General features: G+C 36.3%; 1 protein-coding gene across 4 annotated transcripts in view; it reads left to right on the top strand.

Annotated features, from left to right (window-relative positions):
* The window catches only part of nrxn2a (neurexin 2a), a 150960-nt gene that overhangs the window by 122925 nt on the left and 4156 nt on the right, over positions 1-23879 (top strand). For all 4 annotated transcript variants that reach the window (XM_059350888.1, XM_059350887.1, XM_059350886.1 and 1 more), the window contains 5 exons: positions 949-1130; positions 13066-13237; positions 18509-18598; positions 20188-20516; positions 23574-23658. In XM_059350888.1, coding sequence (XP_059206871.1) covers positions 949-1130; positions 13066-13237; positions 18509-18598; positions 20188-20516; positions 23574-23658 — 858 coding nt within the window. The remainder of the gene's footprint in view (positions 1-948; positions 1131-13065; positions 13238-18508; positions 18599-20187; positions 20517-23573; positions 23659-23879) is intronic.

Raw genomic sequence — 23879 nt, 5'->3', positions numbered from 1 at the left:
TCATTCACCTCATGGAGACCGTACTCTTTCTGAGTGCAGATGAATATCTTGCATGATGAAAGTTTAAGCAGATGCTGTTGCTCTCACATTCACCTGTTAGATACTGTATAAACAGTGATAATCACTTTTAAATCAACACTTTTTTAAACAGTCGCAGTTGCATTAATCCTTTACTTTTCCCCATTAGACAGTATAAGCTAATATCATTATATATCCAATGACAATGTGATTTATTCTTGACAGATAAAGTGTACATCGTCTCAAAACTTAATTAATCAATCTCTACCAAATATATCACAATGAAACCACAGTTAACAGAGGATTTTATCAGAAAAAAAAAATATTCCAACTTTCTGGGTGATTGTGTATGATAAAGAGACATAGCAAATGATCATTTCAGTAAATGATGCATTTTCCATGATATTATATTCTCAATGGCCTGTAAAGAAAGCATTGGTGTTTTTTATGATGGATAATGAGAAAAAAATATATATTAAAAAAATATGCAAAAATATAGATATAATCTACATGTCTTTTCATGGATTCTGTGCTTTGATTAATTATGTGAAATCATTGCAGAGCAAAGCTTATATTTGGTTGGCCCACAGTGGCGGACCCCGCCTCAGAGCCATGTCTAATCACTATAAAACTGTTGTCATTTATTTTACATCTGTGACTGTAAAGGTTCATCATACTTTGTAAATGAGGCTACTTAACTGTGATTTAGGAGTGAAGCGGACCTCTTTAATAAATCTTCCCTCCTTCCTTCCTGGTTTCTCTCTGCCAACTGCGTTATTTTGAAAAACGAATGATAGTGTCAGTGCAGTGTGGAGGGGGGTGAGACTGACTGTGGTGAGAAGAGAAACTCATCTTCATAGTGCGGATGTTGCTTTAAAAACTAAAAAAACAACCATATAATATAAATAATTCTCTCTGTCTCTTTTCCAGCTGGGACCACGTATATCTTCGGGAAAGGGGGGGCTCTCATCACGTTCACCTGGGCCCCCAATGAGCGGCCGAGCACCCGGGCCGACAGGTTAGCCGTGGGCTTCAGCACTCAGCAGAAGGATGCCATCTTGGTGCGAGTGGAGAGCACCCATGGGCTCGGAGACTATCTTCAGCTGCACATAGTAAGTATTAGAAGCACAGTTTGGAGCTTTGGGCATAAATGTCACTATTCATATGATCTCAGGCAATACTCTGAGTGCTCTTTCCTTTTCTGGTTTAAATCCAGAAACGAGAAAGCTACTTTCCAAATATGAAAGTCAGTCGCTGCATCTAAAATTGCACAACATATCCAATATGTGTACTATCATTTCACATACTTTTCTGTGAATAAACAGGAGTATGTGCCTTTTCGGACGTGCTGAGCTGTAATTAATTAATGAATTACTGTAACTGTAATTAAAACGTACAAATCTCAGCTGTACCATCTGCAATACCTGACAGCAGGCAGAATGCACCTCTTGAGTTTCTATATTCACAGCAAAGTGAAATTATTTTCTTACACTTAAATTGAAGTGACATTACAGAGCTGCTGCCACTGCCTGCCTAAATGTTGCTGTGACCATTGCATTGCATTGTAGGATATTTCTGCTGATATTGATGCTATCCAGTGTTTGCAAACTGTAATATTTTGCCAGAAATAGTACGCAATTCACACACTTTTGATTTCATACTTAGGTTTCCAATAGATTTATACTAAGGGTTAAAAACTCTCATGTACTGTTTTAGCATTAAACAAAACGTTTGTGAACCCTTTGAAATTACCTAGTTTTCTTTTTCTTTTTTTCTTTTTTTTTCAACAATATTTTATTGTCAAATCACCTAGTTTTCTGATTAAATTGTCATAAAATCTGACCTGCATCTAAGTCGCAAGTATAGACAAACACAATGCCTTTGCTCATACCACTCTGAAAAGAAGATGAACATCAGTTTGTGAGCTACATCTATAAAACAGTTTGGATGATAAGATTAAACAGAGTACAACTTGAACAAACCAAAATGCATGGAACATATTTGGTAGTATGGAACAGTCAATGTCATCTGGAATTAATATTTTGCTTCTTAATTTATGTTTATTTTGATGTAAGTTGATGTGTACATTATGTAAAATTGGCCGATTTATATATGGTCTATCAGAAATATAAAATGAGTTAAGTTAAACTTCATCCCAAAAGTGTGTGCTTTTTATTTTTATATTTATTGAGATTGTGTCTGAAATAAAATTAAAAACATGCAAACAATATTCTTAATCTAATAAAACACAAACAATTATATTATTATATTATTATTATTATTATTATTATATTATTATTCCAACTTTATGGGCGACTGTGTATGATGAGAGACATAGCAAATGATAATGCACATAGAAAATAAATGTAAGAATGACAAAGACATAGTCAGATATGTTTTGCCATGTATGTTTGTTATTTGTAGATTTATAAAAAATATAATGGAGTCATATATGTTTCATCTACAAGCTCAAAATCATGTTTGAGTATTTGAGAGCAAACATCTGTATAACAAGAAACAAATTGTGCACCTATTGTGCTAAATATGTCCCCTAAGAAGCAGAATATTTATGATTATAAAAGCAGAAACACAAAATACTTAGATCTCCTGAAAATCAGGACATTGTGAAGTGGGCAGCTAACTGGAGCAGCAGAAACTAGTCCGCTCTGTCTGCAGACACGAGATAACAAAGTTTTGGATCGTTTTCTACTATTGTCTATACCCGAGCAAATCAGAAAGCAACATTAATGAGCAACATTTTCCGGTATTTGGAAGTAAGCAGCTGGTGACTAATATTGGAAATCTTTTTTTTTTTTAATTGGTGGGGACACAACACAAATATATCTACAGTTCCTAACAAATGAATTAGACCACCGGTTTATGCCACAGCTGTCCTAAATGAACACCATTAGCAGTTATCAAAATCCTTTTGTATGTTTCTCTAATGGGTAATATCTGGGTATGTAGAAGCTCTTTAACCCAAATTATATTTTTAATGCTAAAATATAATTATTGTTGTTATCCATGAACTGTCAAATTTACTGTTTTACGAAAGAACTGTAAAAACAATAAAGGACATTATTATTTCTTGATTAAGATGTTAAATTATAGGTATTTACTTGCATTCCTGAACAGAAAAATTAGTTTTAGTGGTTAAATGTTTCATTTCTGACTTCTCAGAGAAGCCCAGTGAGCCGGCTCACATCTGGCTTTAAAAAGGTGAATTCAGTTTCTTATTTGCCAAATAAATAACAATAAAATTTTAGTTTTAAACAAGCTTTTGAAAGATAAAATATTTATGTTTTCTCCTTTTTATGACAGGTGGTCTAATAAATTTGTTAAGCACTGTATATGAGAAAGAAGTTGATATTAAGATGATGAAAGTGTCATGCAAGCGTTTTCAGTAATAATCATGTAAATGTTATAGATAGACTGCAAGAGTGACACATTTTTGGATAAACTTGTCTTATGCAAAATGACTTCTTCATAGATATGTTGATAAAGGCACAAAAGCTTCTCTGGTGGAAGTGCAAAAGAAATTAATATAAATTAATCTCTCACGGCCTATTTTTAAATTAAAGTTTTAACTAGAAGGTGCCTTTATTCTGACTTGGCACAGCATGCGTCACAGCTTGTGTGACTCACTGATCAACGGCATCTGAGTCCAAACATTGAGATGAAATAGGAACAAATAGATTACAACCACACGATAGAGATACATTAAAGCATGAGAATAAAGAGATGTTATCCGGTAATAAACACATGTATCATACGGTGGAACTGAGTGACTCCTCCGCAGCTGCCAGCAACTGTGTCTTTTCTATTGGGAAATCAGTCTTTTTAGCATGTAGCCACAGGACAGATGTGCCGTGATGAAGACCAGAGGGGAGATCTGTCAAACGTCTGCGTGTGGTGTAATAATTAAAATCACACCTGTTGTCAAAGCGCATGACAAAAATCGCAACTGAAGTCAGATCCCTATTAGCAGACACTTTGTTGTAAGAAAGCTTCATAAGAACACCAACCCTGTCCTCAAAAGCAGATCATTTTATGCATACAATATTTATAAATGTTTTACAAACTGCACTGAAATGTTAAAAACCTCTTAATGGTGGGAGACTGTTTCCAAATGTATTTTTGGGATTTTATAATCAATGTTGCCTTCAAAAGAGGGAAGCTAAGTTAGTATAATATAGGCCATGGAGTTGTAACCCAATATAAAATGAAAGCTGAACCATATTGTGCAACATTCAACAAAAAATGTTGGCATTTGTGCCTAGCTGCTGCACTTATCATCAGTTATTCAGACATGTTTGGTACAAATATCCTCCCCTGGATGTTTTCAAACTGTCTCATTTAAAATGTATTTGCAGTTTTAAAAGTGTGAAGTTGACCTTGCCAGTCTTGGACTGTTGCTTATAAATGCAATGACTGCTACCTTCGTGCAAAGCTGAAAAGATTTTTTTCCCTGCAGCTGCCAAGTCCTTGCACCCTGACAGATTGCTTACTTTGACACCTTATTACAGCTCGACCGAGGGGAATCAAAAAGAGTTCAGAGGGTGTTGGGGTTGTCTTTTTGGTTTCTCTAACTAAGCTCCACCAAATCACACCTTCTTGTTTTGTAGAGACCGGAGTTGCCATTTCTTGTAGTAGATTTATTATTAATTCCGCATTTTATCAGTCTTTTTCCTTTCTCTGAATAAAAGAGGCTGTAAAAAAACTAGGTGAAGACCGAGAGAAGCGGTACACTGGTCAAAATAACACTGGTCACAAGGGAGAGTTGAAAATAGTAAAGGCAACAAATGATATATGACTTTTACGCACTACAGGGAATTGGGCTTTTCAGGTGAGGTGCCTTAGAACACCTAATCTTTCTTGCATATCAAGCCTTTGATTCAGAACTAGAATTTGAGAAGTAATCACAGTGGAGCTCCATTAAACTGGTTAAATCATACAATGAAAGGGTCAAACTCCTCCTTAACAAACTACCTTAAAAGTCATAATAAATGTGGGTGCCTTGTATGAACTGAGCACTTTCACTGCTTTTTAAATGCTCTTGATTGACGGATACGACTATTAGAGTAATCAAGATGTAAGATCACATTAGTCTACCACTACGTTTGCTTGATGAAAGGTATAATATGCAGGATATTCCTTAAAAAAAACTGTTTAAGTAAGTGTCTGTTTCTCTGCCTGTATTTTCTCTTTTCTTTGTTTTCTACTGTCAACAATATCCTTTGGGTGTCTCCCAACTCGGGGTCATCCCCATGTCCCCCGCTCACATAGGACCCTTTTTTATAAAAAAAAGGGTCCTATGTTCCCCATTTTTCCCAAAAAGGGTCCTATGTTCCCCTGTAGCAATACATAACGGGCCCTTTTTCTGAAAAAGGCATGTGCTGTTCATTACATACGTATGCTGCAGAATGGGAAGAAGTTTGACTCCTCCCGAGACAGGAATATGACTCATAGGACCCTTTTTCTGAAAAAGGGTCCTATGCTACCGTCGCATGGCCCACCTTAGCTCAAGCAGCCCAAATCTTACATTTGCACAGCAGCTACTTTCTGGTTACTTTGCAGTTCATTTTTTGGGCTTTTTAAATAGGGTTATGGTTAGGGTTAGGGTTAGGCTTATTTGCCATGGAATCTGGCAGTAATGGTGGAAAAAGTAACAGACCGGGGAACATAGGACCCTTTTTAGGAAAAGCAGGGGAAAAGGGTCCTATGTTCCCCGGTCTCATACAAAGAGGGAAACATAGACATACTTACTATAACCCCACCCAATACAGCACAGGATGTGCAACCGTTCTCAGGTCACCACTTTTTCTCCCCAAACTGGTTGTAACCGGAACTGTAGCTTTGTGCAAACATAAACTTAAAAAGGCAATAGAGACAGAGCAGCAAGCGTCATACTCTGAAGACCACACCCACCAGAGGATAAAACTATCTGTGCCACAATACACTACCATTATGCTGAAACACTAACAAAATGTCTGTTTCTAGCTAAAACTATTACATATTTATGCATATCATATGATTATTTTAGCTCTATGTCCAGAAAGGACAAATTGGCTGTTGGCAAGCTAATGTTAGTGATTTGTTAGCGAGCTAAGCATAACTTTCTGAATTATCACATTCTATCTTAACTCTAAATGTAGTTAGGCTATAAATTACTTTGGATATATGACTTAGTGACAAAATTAGCTGCAAGCCTAAATTAAGTCTACTGAGTTTCAGCATCGCACAGTTTTCCCCAATAAAACTGCTGATGTCTCAGTCGTGGAAAAAGTATTCTGATCTGTTACTTAAGTAAAAATACTAATACCACACTGTAAAATGACTCCACTACAAGTAAAAGTCCTACATTCAAAACTTACTGAAGTAAAAGTACAGAAGTATCAGCATCAAGATGTACTTAAAGTATCAAAAGTCAAAGTACTCATTATGCAGAATGGACCCACTCAGATTATTTAGATATTCTAAACATTAATTTATTCATTCATTATTATTATTGTTATTATTATTGATGCATTTATGTGAGCAGCATTTATTTTTGTCAAGATAGGGCTCAATTTAACTACATAATACACTCTTATGAGGTTTAATCAAAAAATGTTAAAAGTCTAATAATTTATCATGTTTTTCATGCTAAATCTCAACCTGAAAAGTAACAGCTGTCGGCTAAATGTAGTGGAGTAAAAAGTACAATATTTGCCTATAAAATGTCGTGGTAGAAGTATAAAGTTACATAACATGGAAATACTCAAGCAAAGTACAAGTTCCTCAAAATTGTATTTAAGTACAGTACTTGAGTAAATTAGTTAGTTACATTCCACCACTGATGTCTCACCCTGTTACCCTGTTGTTTGTAACCAGTCAGAATGCTCTGTCCTCTATACAGAGTCAATAGAGAGCGATGGATTGTTTTTTCCCCTCCGGTGGGGGCGGGGCTTAAGTACACATAGATCAAGCCAAACCGGTGGCAACTAAAACTGCAATTTTGTGCATACATAAACTTCAAAGAGCAATTACTCTGCAGCCTACAAAAGAAAGAAAGAATACTGGAGAGTATATTAGAGAGGCTAAAGCTACTCTAAAATGGTCATGTTTTTAATGACAAAAAAAGAGAATTTATTATGCAAAACGATGACGATTAGTAGAAGAAATGTTACACAGCAGAGCTTCAATCTTCATGTTCATGACGCTATATGATAGGCTGAGAAGGTTGCGTGGACTTCAATGATCCCATAAGTTGATTTCTTATGATTTATTTCAAAAAGTCTTTCCCAATAAATATTCCAACTCATACGAATGGAAACACTTCACACAATATCCATAATGGGTACATTTCAGGAGGGCACTGCTTTGTGTATGTGCTCCACACACATTTAAGTCCCTCATTTTAAATTTATGGCAGATAAGTAAGGCACAAGGCTGCGTGCAGTGGTTACTAAATATCACAACTATAAAAGAATCTCCATTTTGTGATTGCAATCAGAGTTTTTCCCACAGCCGCAATAAATGTTACACTAATAACTACATTTTTTCAGATGGAACTCATTTCAGAGGAAATAGGTGGCTTTGATCATTTGGGAAATGTATAACAGTTCAAAGGAATTAGAAAACAGCTCATATTATATTATAGTGCATGGAGCAGTTTGAAGTTTTTATTCATTATTTATAATGATCTGTCATTTTCACCAGTAATCTGCTTTAAACAAGAAAGGAAAAGACACTTGTTTCCTGCTCAGGTTTAAAAAGCACTTTGCAATTGTTTTTGTTGACAAGGTTTCTTTTATGTTATGCCATGCTGAGTGTGATGAAGAGAGAATTTATCACATGTGAAAAGGACAGATAAGGAGTCTGAATTCCCAAGACTATAGACATGGGCTCCCACCTGTTTCTGAGGAGAATGTGGGGTTAAAGTAAAGAAACATATCCAATGCAGAGTAAGACATTTGGCTGCTAACAAACCATGACAGCTTGATATGTTTATCTTCTTTAAATAATGATGATCTGTCCACTCTATGCTCTGCTTAAAAATGTATCAGGTGGCGGCGCCGTCGCATCACAGGAAACATGTCAATGCCAAAGTGCTTTTGGGTTTTCTTTTCATATTCAAAATTGTATCCTTATAATATGAAATCATTATGGTCATACTTAATATTAAAGTACACATCAGAAAACAAAAGGTAAATTAATTTTATTAAAAATTTTAACCATAAAATGGAAGTTGAAATTTGAAAATTAATATAATAATTTTCCATTCATCAATGGTCTTTTTTTTCCTATGTAACAAAAGAAAAAAAAATAATATTGCTGATCATAAAATGAGGGCAACTCTCTGTTTTTTACAGTAAAACTGTAAATTGAACGTTTAAAAAAAAGGTGCCAAACACTTCCCAATAATAAAGGACATATTTACCTCTGCTAAGAAGGTTGTGGTTTGTTTGCAGGATCATAGAAAAAAAAACTACTGGCCCTTTTTTTAAGAACTTGGTGGAAGAGTGAAGCATGAGCCAAGGAATAACTATTATATTTTGGATGGGAGCCAAATCATGGGGCGCATACACAATTTTCATTGTGCATTGTGAGAAAGGGTATTTGTGCTGCATTCAGGGGGTGTCGGAATCATATTCCTGATATATTTCCTGCTCACCTGATCCATGTCCTTTGCTCTTTGTTGTCACTGGAAACCGGGAAGCAGGAGCAGGTGAATGCACCATCGGCCCTGGCAGAGGTCTTAATACCGTTATACCTCTCGTTCTTCTTGTACAGACTTTGTTCCTCTTCCACTGAATAGGAACAGGACCTTTCATCTTCACATTCTGTGGACAATGTTAGTTCATTTTTAGACTGTTTACCCTCTGGACTCCGAGCTGTTTGAATGAGTTTTTGCTCTTTTTACTCACTGCAGACTTGTATTTCACTGCAATATATAAGTCCTTCAGCTCAATGGAATCAGCACAATCACGGCTAGAGGTCAACTCAAAAATGTCTTTTGTGCAGTTGAATACAGTTATAATGACATAAAATATATGAGAAAAAGCAGGTATAAATGGAATGAAATGGAATTACACAAGCAATATTACAACCTCTCCTGTCCTCTCCTCTCTGCTCTGTGTAAACAGCCTGCAGAGTTTCAGTGAATATTTGTCACATGACCATTCATCTCAGCAGAATCAATCATGGCTTCACAGTGTCTCAGAGGAGCAGAATTTATAGGATCTACAGGATCTAGTCATTCCAAGCGGTTTATTTTTGGCGATGACATTTTTGACAGAATTACACAATTTTAAGCTTCGTTTTTGTAACCTTTAGAAACTATGATTTGTTCAAGGACTTTCTGAAAGTTTTGATGAAAAGGCTTGTTTTACAGTTTCTTTCTGCAATAAATGGTGTATTTTAAGCAATTTCTTAAAGAACACATACATTTCAGGGGGTTCAGAGGGTTAATGCAATATAATCTGGCCATATCTTACACATTGGGCCTTTAATGGTGATTATGTCTCTCTGAAAATAAAGTGTTACCATCTTTATTCTTTTCCTACAAATCAGAGCTTGATGCAGCTGAGATGAGAATTGAGATCTCACTCTGAAAGAGCCAGTGGGAACAGATGATACTCCGAGGACACTCTCTCTCTCTAAATGTCAAAACATCTAGGTGGGAGACTGCGTGTCTTTTCATGAGGATATTATTTTTTATTTTTTTTAAAAGTGACCTGGAAAGGCAGAGCTTTTGTTTACTAAAACTGGGCTGCAGCAGTGTTGCTTTGCCAGCTGTCAAAAGGTGCTTTGGGGCTGTTTTTGTAATCATGCTGAAAGACTGCGTAAGCAAAATAGAAGCAACTCTTTTGTTGAAAGGCCCTGGAGACGTTAATTGTTGTCCAGAGGACATGGGTTGAATTTGACCTGAGTCCGCACCTCCCTGTAATTTCCTGCTCTACTCATCCGTGCTTCATGGGTAGAGTGATTAAACCATATATGAACTTACAGCGCAGCATGTGCAGAGTTCTTACAGACAGGAAGATTATTACTATGCATGTATACAAAAGGTGATAATGGTTTTCATTCCTATAATCAAATGTGACTTGAGAGACTAACACCCTGCTGATTCCTCAACCTACAGGGACTGTAATTAACTGGTAGTGGGTTGACATTTTTCATGAAGGTGTTTCATCTTCTTTTTGACTTGTGTGGATTTGATTATCCAGCTGTAGTTCATGCGCCATAAATCAGTCGCACATTTGCCTCCTCCTGGGTTCATGACAACTTTCAAGTGATTACAGAAGACAAGCCAAAGAGCCATCGACCCGCTGCTCACCTTCAATATAAAGGCTCTGTTTGGAGATAGCGTTTCTTCGTATGAAATAAGTTGAAAGTTGATTTCTCAAGCTTAAAATTATATTATTAATGGGATGTTCAAGGTCTCTGAGGACACTTCATACTTCTGTACTTAACACCGACTGTGTCAGCATGAATAATTATTTCAAATTCAAAAGGTTTCTAGAAGGATTTTACATATGATTAGGGGGTGAGAGCAAGAGCTCAGAGACAGGTTTTTCATTCCACAATAGCAGCCACCAGCAAGCAAAGAAAAGAGAAGATATTTGAGTCTTTCACTCAGTAATGCAATATAAAAGTATAAGGGAAGGGGAACAAACAGTTTTATTAATATGCGTGTCAGAAATGTGCTGTGGAAGTTGGTTCAAACAGGGAATCCAAATGTAATGCAAGACTCACTGTGGGCGGTATTTATTTCTATAGGGCCTGTAAATAATGTTTACACTGTGTGCCATGCAGGAGCAGCAGTCTGCAGCATTTTTGTTTCAATAAAACACAAGAGGAGACAATTTCACTGTTTACTTCTTCTCCTCTCTCTGGCTGAAGGTGAGATATAGAGCTGCAGGAGGAGAGGCTGTTCTAGAAACCTGCAGACTTGGCCCTAGATACACATCCTGAACGCCACTTATTATTAAAGATCCCCTGCAGACATGTTTAACATGTATATAAAGACCTCTAGTTTGAATATAATTTATGTTCTTTTGTCCCATTACTGTATCTTGTTAAAACATTTTAAATCAAATCTCTCCCTGATTAAAAATCCTGAATCTCTCAATATAAGTTGAGCTGCTGGATAACAGGTGTTACCTAACATGTTTTATAGTTCTCCAGTCGCCAGAATAAACTGTGGGCATTGTATGTTTCTGCCAACCACACTGAATGGCAACTTTTCTGAACTGCTGTGACCTGATCTCATTCCCAACTCACCAGACATCGAGTAATCACTTGTTGGGTCACAGTTTTAACCTTTTTAAGTACTATTTTGTTCAATTTTGAATGATTTTCATTCTGCCTGTATATGCCACTTAAAAATGCCATGCCATGTTGTTGATGTTTTTTCAGCACAATCTCACCTATATGACCTGATATTTATGTTTCACTTTAACTTATTGGATCAACATCTTGAACACAAAAATCTAATTTTGAAAATGAAAAACACCATTGTGCTCAATAAAGAATTTTAAATGTTGTAAATGTAAACACAGTTTGCAAATATAACATATAAGAGGTCAAATTAGGATAGCATCGAGTTATATATTTTTATACTTAATATATTTGACCTTATCTCTGATTTAAGCCAGGAATTTAGAGGGAAGTTGACAGCAGGGCTTTTTATGTTGGGACATCAAAAGGAAATGATTCGAACTCAAACAGCAACTACTTGGTTGTGTTTAGACACCAAAATTACATTGTTAAGGATAGGAAAAAGAGTCAGGGCTTGGGTTAAAAAATAAGCTACTTTCATGCATGACTTCAGGCCGCTATTTCAGTAAAGATTTTGAAAGTGGCATAGAATTGTATTTAATTACGTATGGAAGTTAATTCAGTTAAGCCCAGCTCAGCTCGTATAGATGCTACAGTGCGATGAAAACGTAATATATATATATATATCAGCGTCCACATGGTTTGCAGTGACATACAAAGCCAACATTGTTTTCAGGCCACTAGGCTGCCATATCACACTGTTGCAAATGGAATATTGGATCAGGATTTTCTTTCAGACTATGTGTGATGTCACAAATCATGCTTGTGGGCCCACACCTGAAAATAGGATTTTCAACAAGCATATAGAAGCTTTCTATTTTCAGCAGACGACTGCAAAAAAAAAATCCTTCTAGTATAAGAAACTGCACATATATCATTCTGTAAACTGAAGATCAAACGTTCAACAGCCAGACAAATTGAATGTTTCATTTATGTAACCATAATGACGTTTTAACTATGTGAACAACACGTTATTGTGCATGTGAGAAAGGCTGTTCAACAGGCACTTGTTCCATCACCACTTGACTGTTAAATGAGTACCATTGAATAACATTGTAATTTGGTTTGCTGTCCTCTACTGTTACCTGACCCTCAGGCTGACAAAATGTATTCTGTGTCACACTGTAATGACGAGCTTTCCGCCATGTAGGATGTTATTCGTATATTTGTCATAGTTCCAAAGGTTATTGCAGTCTAAACGTTTGCAGATACTCTGCAGAGTTTAAGTGTAATGCTGTGCTCCTGTGTGCTGTTTCTCACAGTGTCTCCGCACATTAACTCTATGACCTTGTGTTGCACTTAGAGAGACTGCAAAGCAGCTAATGTGCAAAGGCTAGACAGGCACAGAGACCCCCACGCAGTTGGTTTCCAATGTTTCTTATTAGTGCCACCCAAAGGCTGCCTTGAGAAGCAGCTTTGATCTTTGAGGAAGGTTGGCAGGAGTAGGGAGAGGCTGACAGGGAGAGAAGTTGGTCAACCAAAAGAGAGGCAGAAGGATTCTGTCAAGAGTGATCCACATCAGGAAACCTGAGCTGCCTGCTGAGGGGGAACGATGCTGAACCCTAAAGAAAGAAGCAAACATACTGTCCGTGTCACAAAAGATACACTTTTACTGCTTAAACACGCTTTCTGGCTCAGCAACACTGCAAACTGAAGTCTGCAATTCACAGTGTTTGTCTTTTGTTTAACACGTAACATTAATTCTTTGTTTTTCACCTGCAGGATCGAGGAAAAATAGGTGTCATCTTTAATGTTGGGACAGATGACATCACCATTGATGAGCCTGCTGTCATGGTAAATGACGACAAGTACCATGTTGTACGCTTCACACGCAGCGGTGGCAATGCCACGCTCCAGGTGGACAACCATCCAGTCATTGAGCGTTACCCACCAGGTAAGACTGATGGGACAAACTATGTGGCTATATGATTCATAGAGAGATGGCATGGAGCATCTGGATTAGCAGGAGAGGACTGCATGTCTGCCTAGCAAATATGAATCCTCGAATGAGCACTTGTGAAATGTACTGTTTGCAGAAAAACTGATTGGCAATTTACCCTGCGGCTCATTTTAATTCAACTTTCCCATCCAGGTCTTACATCGCTCTATAAGCTATCTATTAGGCTGCCACACACATACATCTGGACATGCCTTACTGCATAAACAATATAATAATATGAAATTGATACATTTGCCTCAAGCTGCCTTGCGAAGTATATCTAGCAATGAAAGAATTTTCATCAGCCGCTGTTTCTGCAGCCACTCTTGCAGACAGGTGCGAAAAGGGTATAGCAGATGAGGAAAAAATAGATGAATTTACAGTTACGTAAAGCAACATCTTTCATATAAAACTGGCTTTTGGTGAGGACATGCATGTGCGCACTGTAAAGGAAAACAATAGTTATTTTCTAGTGCAAATGCTATTCCAAATTTGAACCATAAAATGGACGTTGAAATATGTAAATTAATACAATGGGAAATTATATTTTTTTCAGTATTATTCAATTACTTATTGGTCTTGAATGTTAAATTACAGTGAATTATATGTAAAAACAATACATTAAAATACACATCATATTCATAAATGTAAAATTAAGCCAACTTATTGGTTCCTTAAAGTAAAACTTTGAGAAAAAAACAAGGAAAAGTCTGGCAACAGTAGAACACCATCAATGCTTTTTAGTTGTTCTACAGATAAATTCAGACATTTACTGTATATATATCAATATTTTAAAAGAAACTTTCTGTAAAATAATTTGTGGTTCTTTAATATTATTTGACTGTAAGTATTTGTTTTACTAGCCTTCTTTTTAAAGTGGCAAAATCTGCATTTCTGAGACGTTTACAAAACTATATAAATTAATGTTAATCTGCTAACCTCTGGTCCAGATCTAAAGAGCCGGTGTCAGCTTACCAGGGTGAATATGTTGCCATTAATTAAGCTGATATATTCTTGTTGACATTTACAGTTTTGCAGTGAATGTGCTTAAATTTACATTCAGTTGAAAACTTACAAGGTGACCTTTCCGTGACGTCTGTTTTGCATAAACAGATTGATGGATTTGGCGTGAATTTAAAACTACATTCTGCCTGTTAAACAGCTCAGCTCCATAATGACAAAGTTATATGTGTGGTTTTTATTTTAATGTTATATTATGTTCGTTGTCCAGGTAACTGTCAGATGCTATCATGCAAAATACTTTGCATGAACACAAATATATACACAATAATGAATAACCTTGTCTGAGGATAAATAAATGTTATCTTGGTGAATATTTCAGGTTTCATCATACACTCACAATATATGAAACTATAAATTCCATATTTGGAAATAACATTGTTATATTTCATCCTGGCTTATAGCATGTTGGTTGTCACAATACCTTGATACAATGCTAGTGAAAGAAAATGACACCTTTTGATACCACAAAATAAAAAAGTTATTGGCACAGAAAATTGGATAACTTTTTTTTTCTTTCTTTCTTTTTATTAACAACCTCCACACAGTGCTGATACAGAAAAAGTCCCTGAACACATCGTTGATTTTCCTCCCTTTTGTTTGCTCTGTGCAGCCATGAGTTGAAATCGTGATTGTAGATGGAAAGAAAATAGACGTGGACTGTATACAGATTATGCATTGTGCTTAGAAGCAGTGTTGGAAAAACTACTCAGATCCCTTACTTCAGTAAAAGTACCAATACCACACTGTGAAATCACTCCACTACAAGTAAAAGTCCTGCATTCAAAACCTACTTAACTAAAACCAGCATCAAAATATACTTAAAGTATTAAAAGTAAAAGTACTCGTTATGCAGAATTCCAAATATATTATTGGATTATAATTATTATTGATGCATTTATGTAAGAAGCGTTTTAATTTTCTCAAGACAGGGCTCATTTTAAATACTTTATATCATTATTAGGTTTGATTTTAAAAAATGCCTCTTCACTTTGAATTTATCATTTTTTTTATTTTAAATCTTCACCTGAAAAGTAAGTGAAGCTGGCAGCTAAGTGTAGTCCGGTAAAAGTGTAAAGTAACATAAAATGAATTGTCAACTATGTGACCATCTTTGTAGAAGTAGTTCCACGCCTTTCTGTTAGGTGTAAACAAAAAAAGAACATTTTATTTATTTATTCCAACACTTTGCCTGACAAACTATGTGATGAAGAAACCACCCAATTATAAATCACCCAAAGCTTAATAAAAGTTGTTTTCATATCGCTGCATATAAATGACGATATATGTATGACAAGCCAGTATCAGCTGATAATATCGTCCGATACATAATTCTTGCTCTTATTCATGGAATTGCATATTAAATGTTGTTTGGATTGGCATAGGCACAAAGGCAAGCAGAGAAAAACATCTTGCACACACAGATTTTCATCATCCAAAAGGTTTGAAGCTCACCCACCTTTGTAAACTCAAACCTAATATAAACATAGACTACAAAAAAACAAAAAAACACACATACATAATGTGATCACGACCGGCTGTGCTTTAACCTGCTCTGAACCAATCAACCAATTAACCTTATTTAGAACAGGTGCACCAGCTGGCATAGCGGGAGGAAAGCGAGTCCCCTCTCTGCCTCCAGCTGGTGCTCAGAGCACACACGCACATACCACAGTTGTACATAAATCAAAAAACTTTGTAATGGTGATTGCCATGTGTGTAGTGAATACACTTTATGTCAGCTCTAAAAGGGTTTTGGACCATTTCTAATTGTAAATAACATAGCAGCAATCACAAACAGGCTGTAAAGGGATCTACATCACATAGGTGACAACCAAGAGTATATGGACATATACTTGGCTTTTTTTTGCCTTTAAATGGGCATCAAACATGCAATATACAACATCTCCGCTTAGTGTGTGGTGCAAAAACACAAGAGCACTGCCTGCAGCTCGCCAAAGGCTCAATGAATGCTTTACTTATTTTAAAAGCTGCTGTATATTACAGCTTACAGTAAAAAAAACATGGTAAGCTTCACTTTAATTGTCATGCACCATCATGTGCTGTGCCTGCTTTACCGTGTTGCGCTTTAATCCTAATCCTTTTATCCATTCATTGTCCAACAACACGGCTGACATTAAACTCATATATTTACATTGTTAGGAATAGGTTTACAGATTACTAGTTGTCCTGTTAGAAATGAAAAAAAGTAATGTAACTTTCATTTGATTGCGTCTTGATTACTTACTGGACAATAACGCTGAAAAGACCCAAAAAAAACTTACATTCAAACAATGCAGTGAAAAGCTGACAGCACTGCTCAACACTGATCAATGTCAAATTGGATATTGGATTTCCAGCACTGAAAGATGGTTTTATTCGAGGACATGGTCTCCAGCCTGTGTTGCAGACAAGAGGCCGTTCTCATCGAAAATGTAGGCAGGCTAAATAGACTTACAGATGAGATGAGTCAGGCATGGAAATCCAGAGTGAATTGTGTTACTGACCAGGTGTAGGCCTATCACACAATGGGGCGGAGCTCCCCTAAAAGGCGTCCGATCGGAAACAGTGCAATGCCGCAACATGTCCTACGTAAATAATGATAATATTTTGAAAAAAGAATTAAAAAATCTTCAAAATCGAGGATGCACATCACAGTCAGCGAGATAAACCCTAGACACACTTACACACACACACATACACACACACACACACACACACACAGAGAGACGCTTCTTGCTTTATAGACAGACAATATATATTAAGTAGTTAAAATAACCCTATCTTCACAAATTTAAAACACGGCTTACATGAATGAATTCTGCATAACGAGTACTTTTACTTTGGATACTTGAAGAACATTTTGATGAGGATACTTTTGTACTTTTACTTCAGTAAGTTTTGAGTTCAGGACTAACTTGTAGTGAAGTAATTTCGCGTGTGGTATTAGTACTTTTACTGAAGTAAGGGATCAGAATTCTTCCTCCAACACTGGTTGTACATATATGCTTTTTACCACCAATAATATATTTGGTTGTGACCCTTTTTTAATCACCAACAGTTAGATACATTACTGTGATTTAATTACAGAGACACACACGTTTTTTGGCATCTGACACATGCAGTAATAAAATAATAATAACTAGTGTCAACAAGAATTTATTATTAAAGTCAGAAACATGTGGCTGATGATTGACACAACCTCTTCAGTGCTAGATCAGAACAAAACATAAGGAAAAATATTTAACTGGACAATTCATTTGGTTAAAAATGTGTATCAAACAGTATATTTCTTGTAGTCATTTTCATTCGATTAATTATTCTTCTGTGTTTGCATGTGATGAATAGAGTGCTGAAGTCCAGCCCCTCTTGAGAGCAGCTTCTGTCCTAGAAAGCCCTGGAAAAAAAAAAATCTTTCCAAAAACTGAAATGAGATATTATTGTTAATGTTTTCCACAGTTGGACTTTTTAATGAAGTCTGGAGATTTTTCTATGAAGGCATTTCTTTTAGAATTTTAAACTCCAGCTTTGGATTTTTTGAGCAGCCATCAATATCTGATAGGAGCATGGACCTCTGAATATGACATGAAATGCATGCATTCAGTAGATTATATTTAATACACAACTCGGCAAAACTGTCAAGTTATGAATTCATGTTTCAGTGGACAACTCCTGACTGCATTTTTACCATGCAGCCCTAAATCACATGCATTCTGTCACAACATAAGGAACATGTGAAACACAAGTGTGTTGACTTCAGCCCTCTATAATGACTTCTGTTAATATCTGTTTCTGCTGTAACTACAATATGTGTATCACTATCTAAATGCAACAACTGTTCTCATGCTCGTCTTTGTTGAAGTGTCTGATTTTAATGTTTTCTTCTGTTTACCTAAATTAACCTCTTCTTCTTTTTTACACAGTACATAAAATAATTTGACGTTTGACTGTAATTGATATGATTCTTTGCTTAAAAAATAGCTAAATAACTCTAACTAGTGTAGCACATTATAAATAGCCTAAACATTACATCTAACTAGCATTAACTCTGTTACTCGTAATAACTAGATGACACGAAGTAAAGCACAAGTTTATTTTAACTCACAGCTGGGTTAAAATTGATAACTTGTTAACACTGTTTCTAACCATGTGATCTTTCAGGTTGCAGACTTTAACCTTTAATCTGTCTCTCCAAATTCTTTGAAGGACACTTTGATAATGAACGACTGGCTATTGCTAGACAAAGAATCCCATACAGACTTGGTCGGGTAGTTGACGAGTGGCTACTCGATAAAGGTAAAAATTAATGATTAATTAATTAATCCTTGAAATAACTACTAAATAACCTTTCCCCATGAGGTGTGCAGTGCCAGAAGACAAGGGTGACAAGGATCAAGTTACCCAGATGATAATAATAATTGGACTTTATATTGCTTCTGACTTTTCATGAGCACAATTGAAGTGGATTTTTTTTTTTTTTAAAGTGTTTAAAACAAAGGGGTATAGCATACTTGCCTTTTATCCTTTTCATCCTTACACCTTGTGGAAAAACTGCACCTTAACTAAGCTTTTAAACCGATGAACTAAAAACACATAACCCTTGTTTAACCCTCTATCGTCCCTCTTAACTACTGTGTGTAATTAGATACTGTGTGTAATTTAAAAAATCATTAAAATGCTGTGTTAAAATTTACATTAACACCAGAAACTAACATGACTAGATCTCCTAAACTGAATTTTAAAATACAACCCCTGGATGTGATCACACCAAATTAATTTATTTTCCCTTCCTTGTTCCCTGCAACCTTGCATTGCCTTACCTTGTACTACAACGGCCACGCCAGCTTCCCAAGCTGAGGTTTTTGCTGCGACAAAACAGCTCTGACAGGCTGTTAAAGTAGATCACTGTTTGCAGCCAATAACTTTGCTAATAAGTATTCTCCAGAGACGGGCCCATTACTGCAGTCCTCCTCCTGTGATGTAACACTGCTTATCAGTGCGGCTGCTGACAATGGTGCTGTTAGATATCAGTGCAGGGGGTGAAACAATTGGACTAGAGGGAGCCCAGAGCAGAATATGTATCAATGACCTAATGGCTGAGGAAGTGACTGGAATGAGGGGTGTTTAGCTTTTATTGTCATTAAGCTTTCAGCAGTCTGAAATATAGTAAGACTGCCATTTTATTAATTTGGCCATCTAGATTCACATTCCCTGCACCATCTGTTCCGGAGTTAAGAGATAAATAAATATCCTGGAAAAACATCTGCTGTTTTTTCCCCCCGTTGATGAATAAAGAAACGCTCCCTGGTCAGTCTCTGTTGTCTTAAATGAATGTATTTATGAAAGTATTGATACCAGGAAACAGACTCCATGCATCAGATGCTGCACAGACTCAGCTTGTTAGGCCCCCTCACCACTAGCTTAGTCATCCCCATGCCGCCCAAAGTTATAAAGAGGGGCATCTTCAACTACTGAAACCAGTCAGAACCAGTTCTAAACAAGCACATCTAAAGGTTTTCTAAAAAATTCTCAAGGTTGCAATGCCCATTTTGAGTTATATTTACATTTCAGTAATTTCTTACCACACCAGTGATAATACAAAATGACTGTCTTATCATAAACACTTAAATAGGCACCTAAATATAACAGTATAATCCTCCTCTGATGGTTGTAACCTGCATGTGTAAAATCTACCTAACCTTCCCCCTTTAAAGTCAACATCTAATTAAGTTTCAAATAAATTACCAAGTGTTTTAATCGCTAAAGCCCACCTGGTTCAGATAACGTTCCTGTGCAAGCTCTCCTGTGTGACTTCTGTATGTCTGCTCCACCATTCTCTCCCATTTTCCACCTCTTTCTTTCTCTATGTCTCTGTCTAACTCTAGGGAGACAGTTGACCATCTTTAACAGCCAGGCAGCCATTAAAATTGGCGGTCATGACAAGGGTCGGCCCTTCCAGGGTCAGATTTCAGGGCTGTACTACAATGGTCTCCAGGTGCTCAAACTGGCTGCAGAAAATGATCCCAGCGTACAGGTGGAGGGGAACCTGCGTCTAGTCGGGGACTCTCTCTCTGTCCTGACCACTGACACGACCTCCGCCACCCCGCTGGCAGTGTCAGATATGTCTACCACCATCATGGAAACCACCACCACCATGGCTACCACCACCACCCGCAGGCAGCGGTCGCCCAGCTTGAGGGAGAGCATCTCAAAGGTCAGAGAAAGTATAATGGGATATTTGAAGAGAACTAATTTATTGACAGTTTTTTTTTTCAACTTTATTTATAGAGCGCATTTCATGCACAAGGCAGACTCAATGTGCTTCACAATGTTAACACATAATTACAGTTAAAAAAACAACAACAAAAAACACAGAAAAACAAACAAAAATCGATTACAAATGAATTGAAGAGTGCAGGCAGACAAGCTATTCCATATTCACCACATATACACTTACTTACTCACACATGCGCACCCACTCCCACAACCACACCTGCACACAATTCAACCAAATGCTGTAGAGAAGTTGGTGATTAATTGGTTTATATCTTAGATGAGGGTTGTTGTCACCACTTTCCCAGGAGGTTGAAGTTATGGTTCGGTAACAGAAGGCAATAATCACAATGAGGCAACATTCTCTGTTATATTTTCTCTTAATTTCCTGTTAAGAGAAAAAATAATAGAAGCCAGCTCCGGATGCACCAAAGATTCTTAACAATCTAAATCTGCTCTGTGTGCTAAATGATGAATCCCACCTCATTGTTACTGTTTATTCGGATATGTAACGCCCCCTAAGCTCTATATAATAGCAGTTGTTGTGCCGTGTGCAAATATTTGGAAAGATGCCACCAAAAATAAGACTACAAGAAGAAGTTAGCGGCAGAGAAATAAACATTCTGCTAAATTAACCAGAGAATTAGTACTGGTGTTACAGTAAGATCAAAACCCTGCTATAGCATACAACAATCTAATATATAAATAACATAATCTATAATAACATCAGGGAATGACATATCAGTGGCTACTAACAAAATAAGAACAAAAAAATGGATACAAACAACAATTTGAAGAATTTTGGTCAGATGTTGTTTCCTTCATGATGCCAAATATGTAGCATTCAAAGTATATAACTTAGTTTCTAATATTAGGTTATGTCTTTTTTGTTGCATATATTTTAATATATATTAATGTATGCCAATGTTCTGTTTTTCTATACTATTAAAATTGTCTCTTTCTATTGTGTAGACCCAAATGTTTGTAATAATGAATTTTTAAAAATGATGATGTTCAGAACTTAAGAAGAAAGAATTTTTTAAAAGGTACTGTCTACATTTTTTTTTTTTTACAAGTGCACCTAACAACATATTTTCTTAACTTATTCATTTATTTTATTTTAAATAGTGATATTGTTATATTTTAGAGCATTCTTAATGGTCTCAACAAATAATCCCCTTTTACTTATTAACTTGTCATCCTCCTCACGAGGACAAAAATAATTATTAAAACAGGAGCAAAATTTAACAATTTTAATTTCTTTATGTGTATCCTGCAAAAAAAATTTTTGACATTTTATATTCTGCTGGAGGTTTTAGTTGTTATGCCTTGGATCCACTAATTTAGAATTAACAAGTAAAACTCCAGCCGTTCTCATAGAACCAAAGGCAATCATGATTCCATAGTTTCTCGCTATATCTGCAATGGCCATGGATCTTAATTTTCTAAAAATGAACTCTAGCTCCTTTGTTAAAATTGAAACAAATATTTGTATGACACATTGACTTCATATATTTCTATCTGTAATGCTCATCATTATTGGAGACTCAACAGATCCTCATACAATAAAATAATTAAAAGGAATTCTCTGTTACTGTCAGATGCCTTTCACAAACAACCCCAGTTCCAAAAAAGTTGAGACATTTTCTAAAAGCTAAATGAAACATAATTTCATTTCATTCAAAGATCACATAACTTGTTAATCTTATGTAATATATAATACCTGAAAACAGTACAAATTCCTCTATTTCTCTTCTTAAAACCCACCTGCCCGCCAGCAGGTAAGGGCAGTTTTTTTTAACTATTGTTATAAACAAGCACAGCTGTAGAAATTAGAAGATGTGACCTTTCAAATGAAGCCTCATATATGCATCTTGGCCTTACAAGATGCATGTGCTTCTGTTATAAGCTTTGGGTCCAAAATATTTTTTGGTGTCATCCCAACCCATCCCTTACCCCTGAACCTACCCAGGTTTTATGAGGATAATTTTCAAACTAATACATTTCTGTTTTGTACATTTAAACTCTGAATTCTGAATGCCATTCATTGTGTTTTTATTCACGTTCTAGACATCTTCCCCACTTTTTGGAATCAAGTGTCATATGCAATAAATACCTCATAAATCGCTTGAAAAAAGCATGTTCATGTTATCTAACAACAACCTTGGTTCTGCTGTTTGTATCTGATCTTGAATTCATCACATAAGTCACTTTATTTCCAAGAGTGCAAGGATAATAATTACATTCATGCTTCAATATATTTTTGAACTAGCATAGCTTTCTACTGAATACATTTGAATTTCACACATTGAGCAGTCACAATACTGCACCCAGGCTGGTGAACATTACCAACCGCCATTTCAGATGAATTGATTTTAATCCAAATGCTTCAAACCTGCCAAATTGGAAGGATTTCAGCAGTTGTACTGGGAGTCCTGAGGTTTCAAAGAAAACTCCCCTGCCTCCCCTATTAAAAATACAGAGTGCATTTTTCATTACATTTTCTCTTGTCCAGTTTCCCTAAAATTGCCTTCTCTGTATTTTCAATTTATCCAAGTAATGCATTTATGAACATCTATTCCCTGCTCTACTCAGGTATTCTCCATCCACTGTGCACCTTAACATCCAATTTAGACATATCCACTGATTTAGCAAACTCAAATTTGTTTTTGCAATATTAATATAAAAGAATTGTACAAGGACCAAGTTATACAGAATTAAATGAAAACATGTACAGCATTTACCCCACTGAGAATTACCTCTCCATCAGCAGTACTTTGTAAACACACAGAATCAGCCAGAGGGGTGGAGGATAAAAAGCAGCTGCATATGGGCACATTTTGGATTTGTATCTTAATTGTGTTGCTCCAAGCGAAAACACTGAAGTGGTACAGTGCTGCATACTGCAGTTTCTTCTCAAATAGGACAGTCAGCCAGCAAAAAAACTGTATGTGTTGACTGTATGTTTGCTAAAAACACCATTTCCTTCTCCTTTCAGCCACAGAACTCTGATGATATTTTGGTGGCATCAGCTGAGTGTCCAAGTGATGATGAGGATTTGGAAGAGTGTGAACCAGGAACAGGTGGGTCAGCCATGGCAAAAAAACATTGAAGCTCATCTTCAAAGAATGCACGCAAAATGCACTTCAGACAGCCATCGTTACTTTCAAATTTTCAATTCTTCCTTTTTCAGTTTCATGTTTTTGCTGCTATCATTTATTCAGGAGCTTTCTCAGACAGCTGTCGTCTTTTCGATTGTTCTAACAGTCTGAACTAGCATCAATGCATTCATATTTTAATCATT

This window comes from Centropristis striata, chromosome 15 (genome assembly GCF_030273125.1).
Source record: "Centropristis striata isolate RG_2023a ecotype Rhode Island chromosome 15, C.striata_1.0, whole genome shotgun sequence".
Taxonomy (NCBI): Eukaryota; Metazoa; Chordata; class Actinopteri; order Perciformes; family Serranidae; genus Centropristis; species Centropristis striata.
The sequence above is the reverse complement of the archived record's forward strand: the minus strand, read 5'-3'. Positions and strand labels throughout refer to the sequence as shown.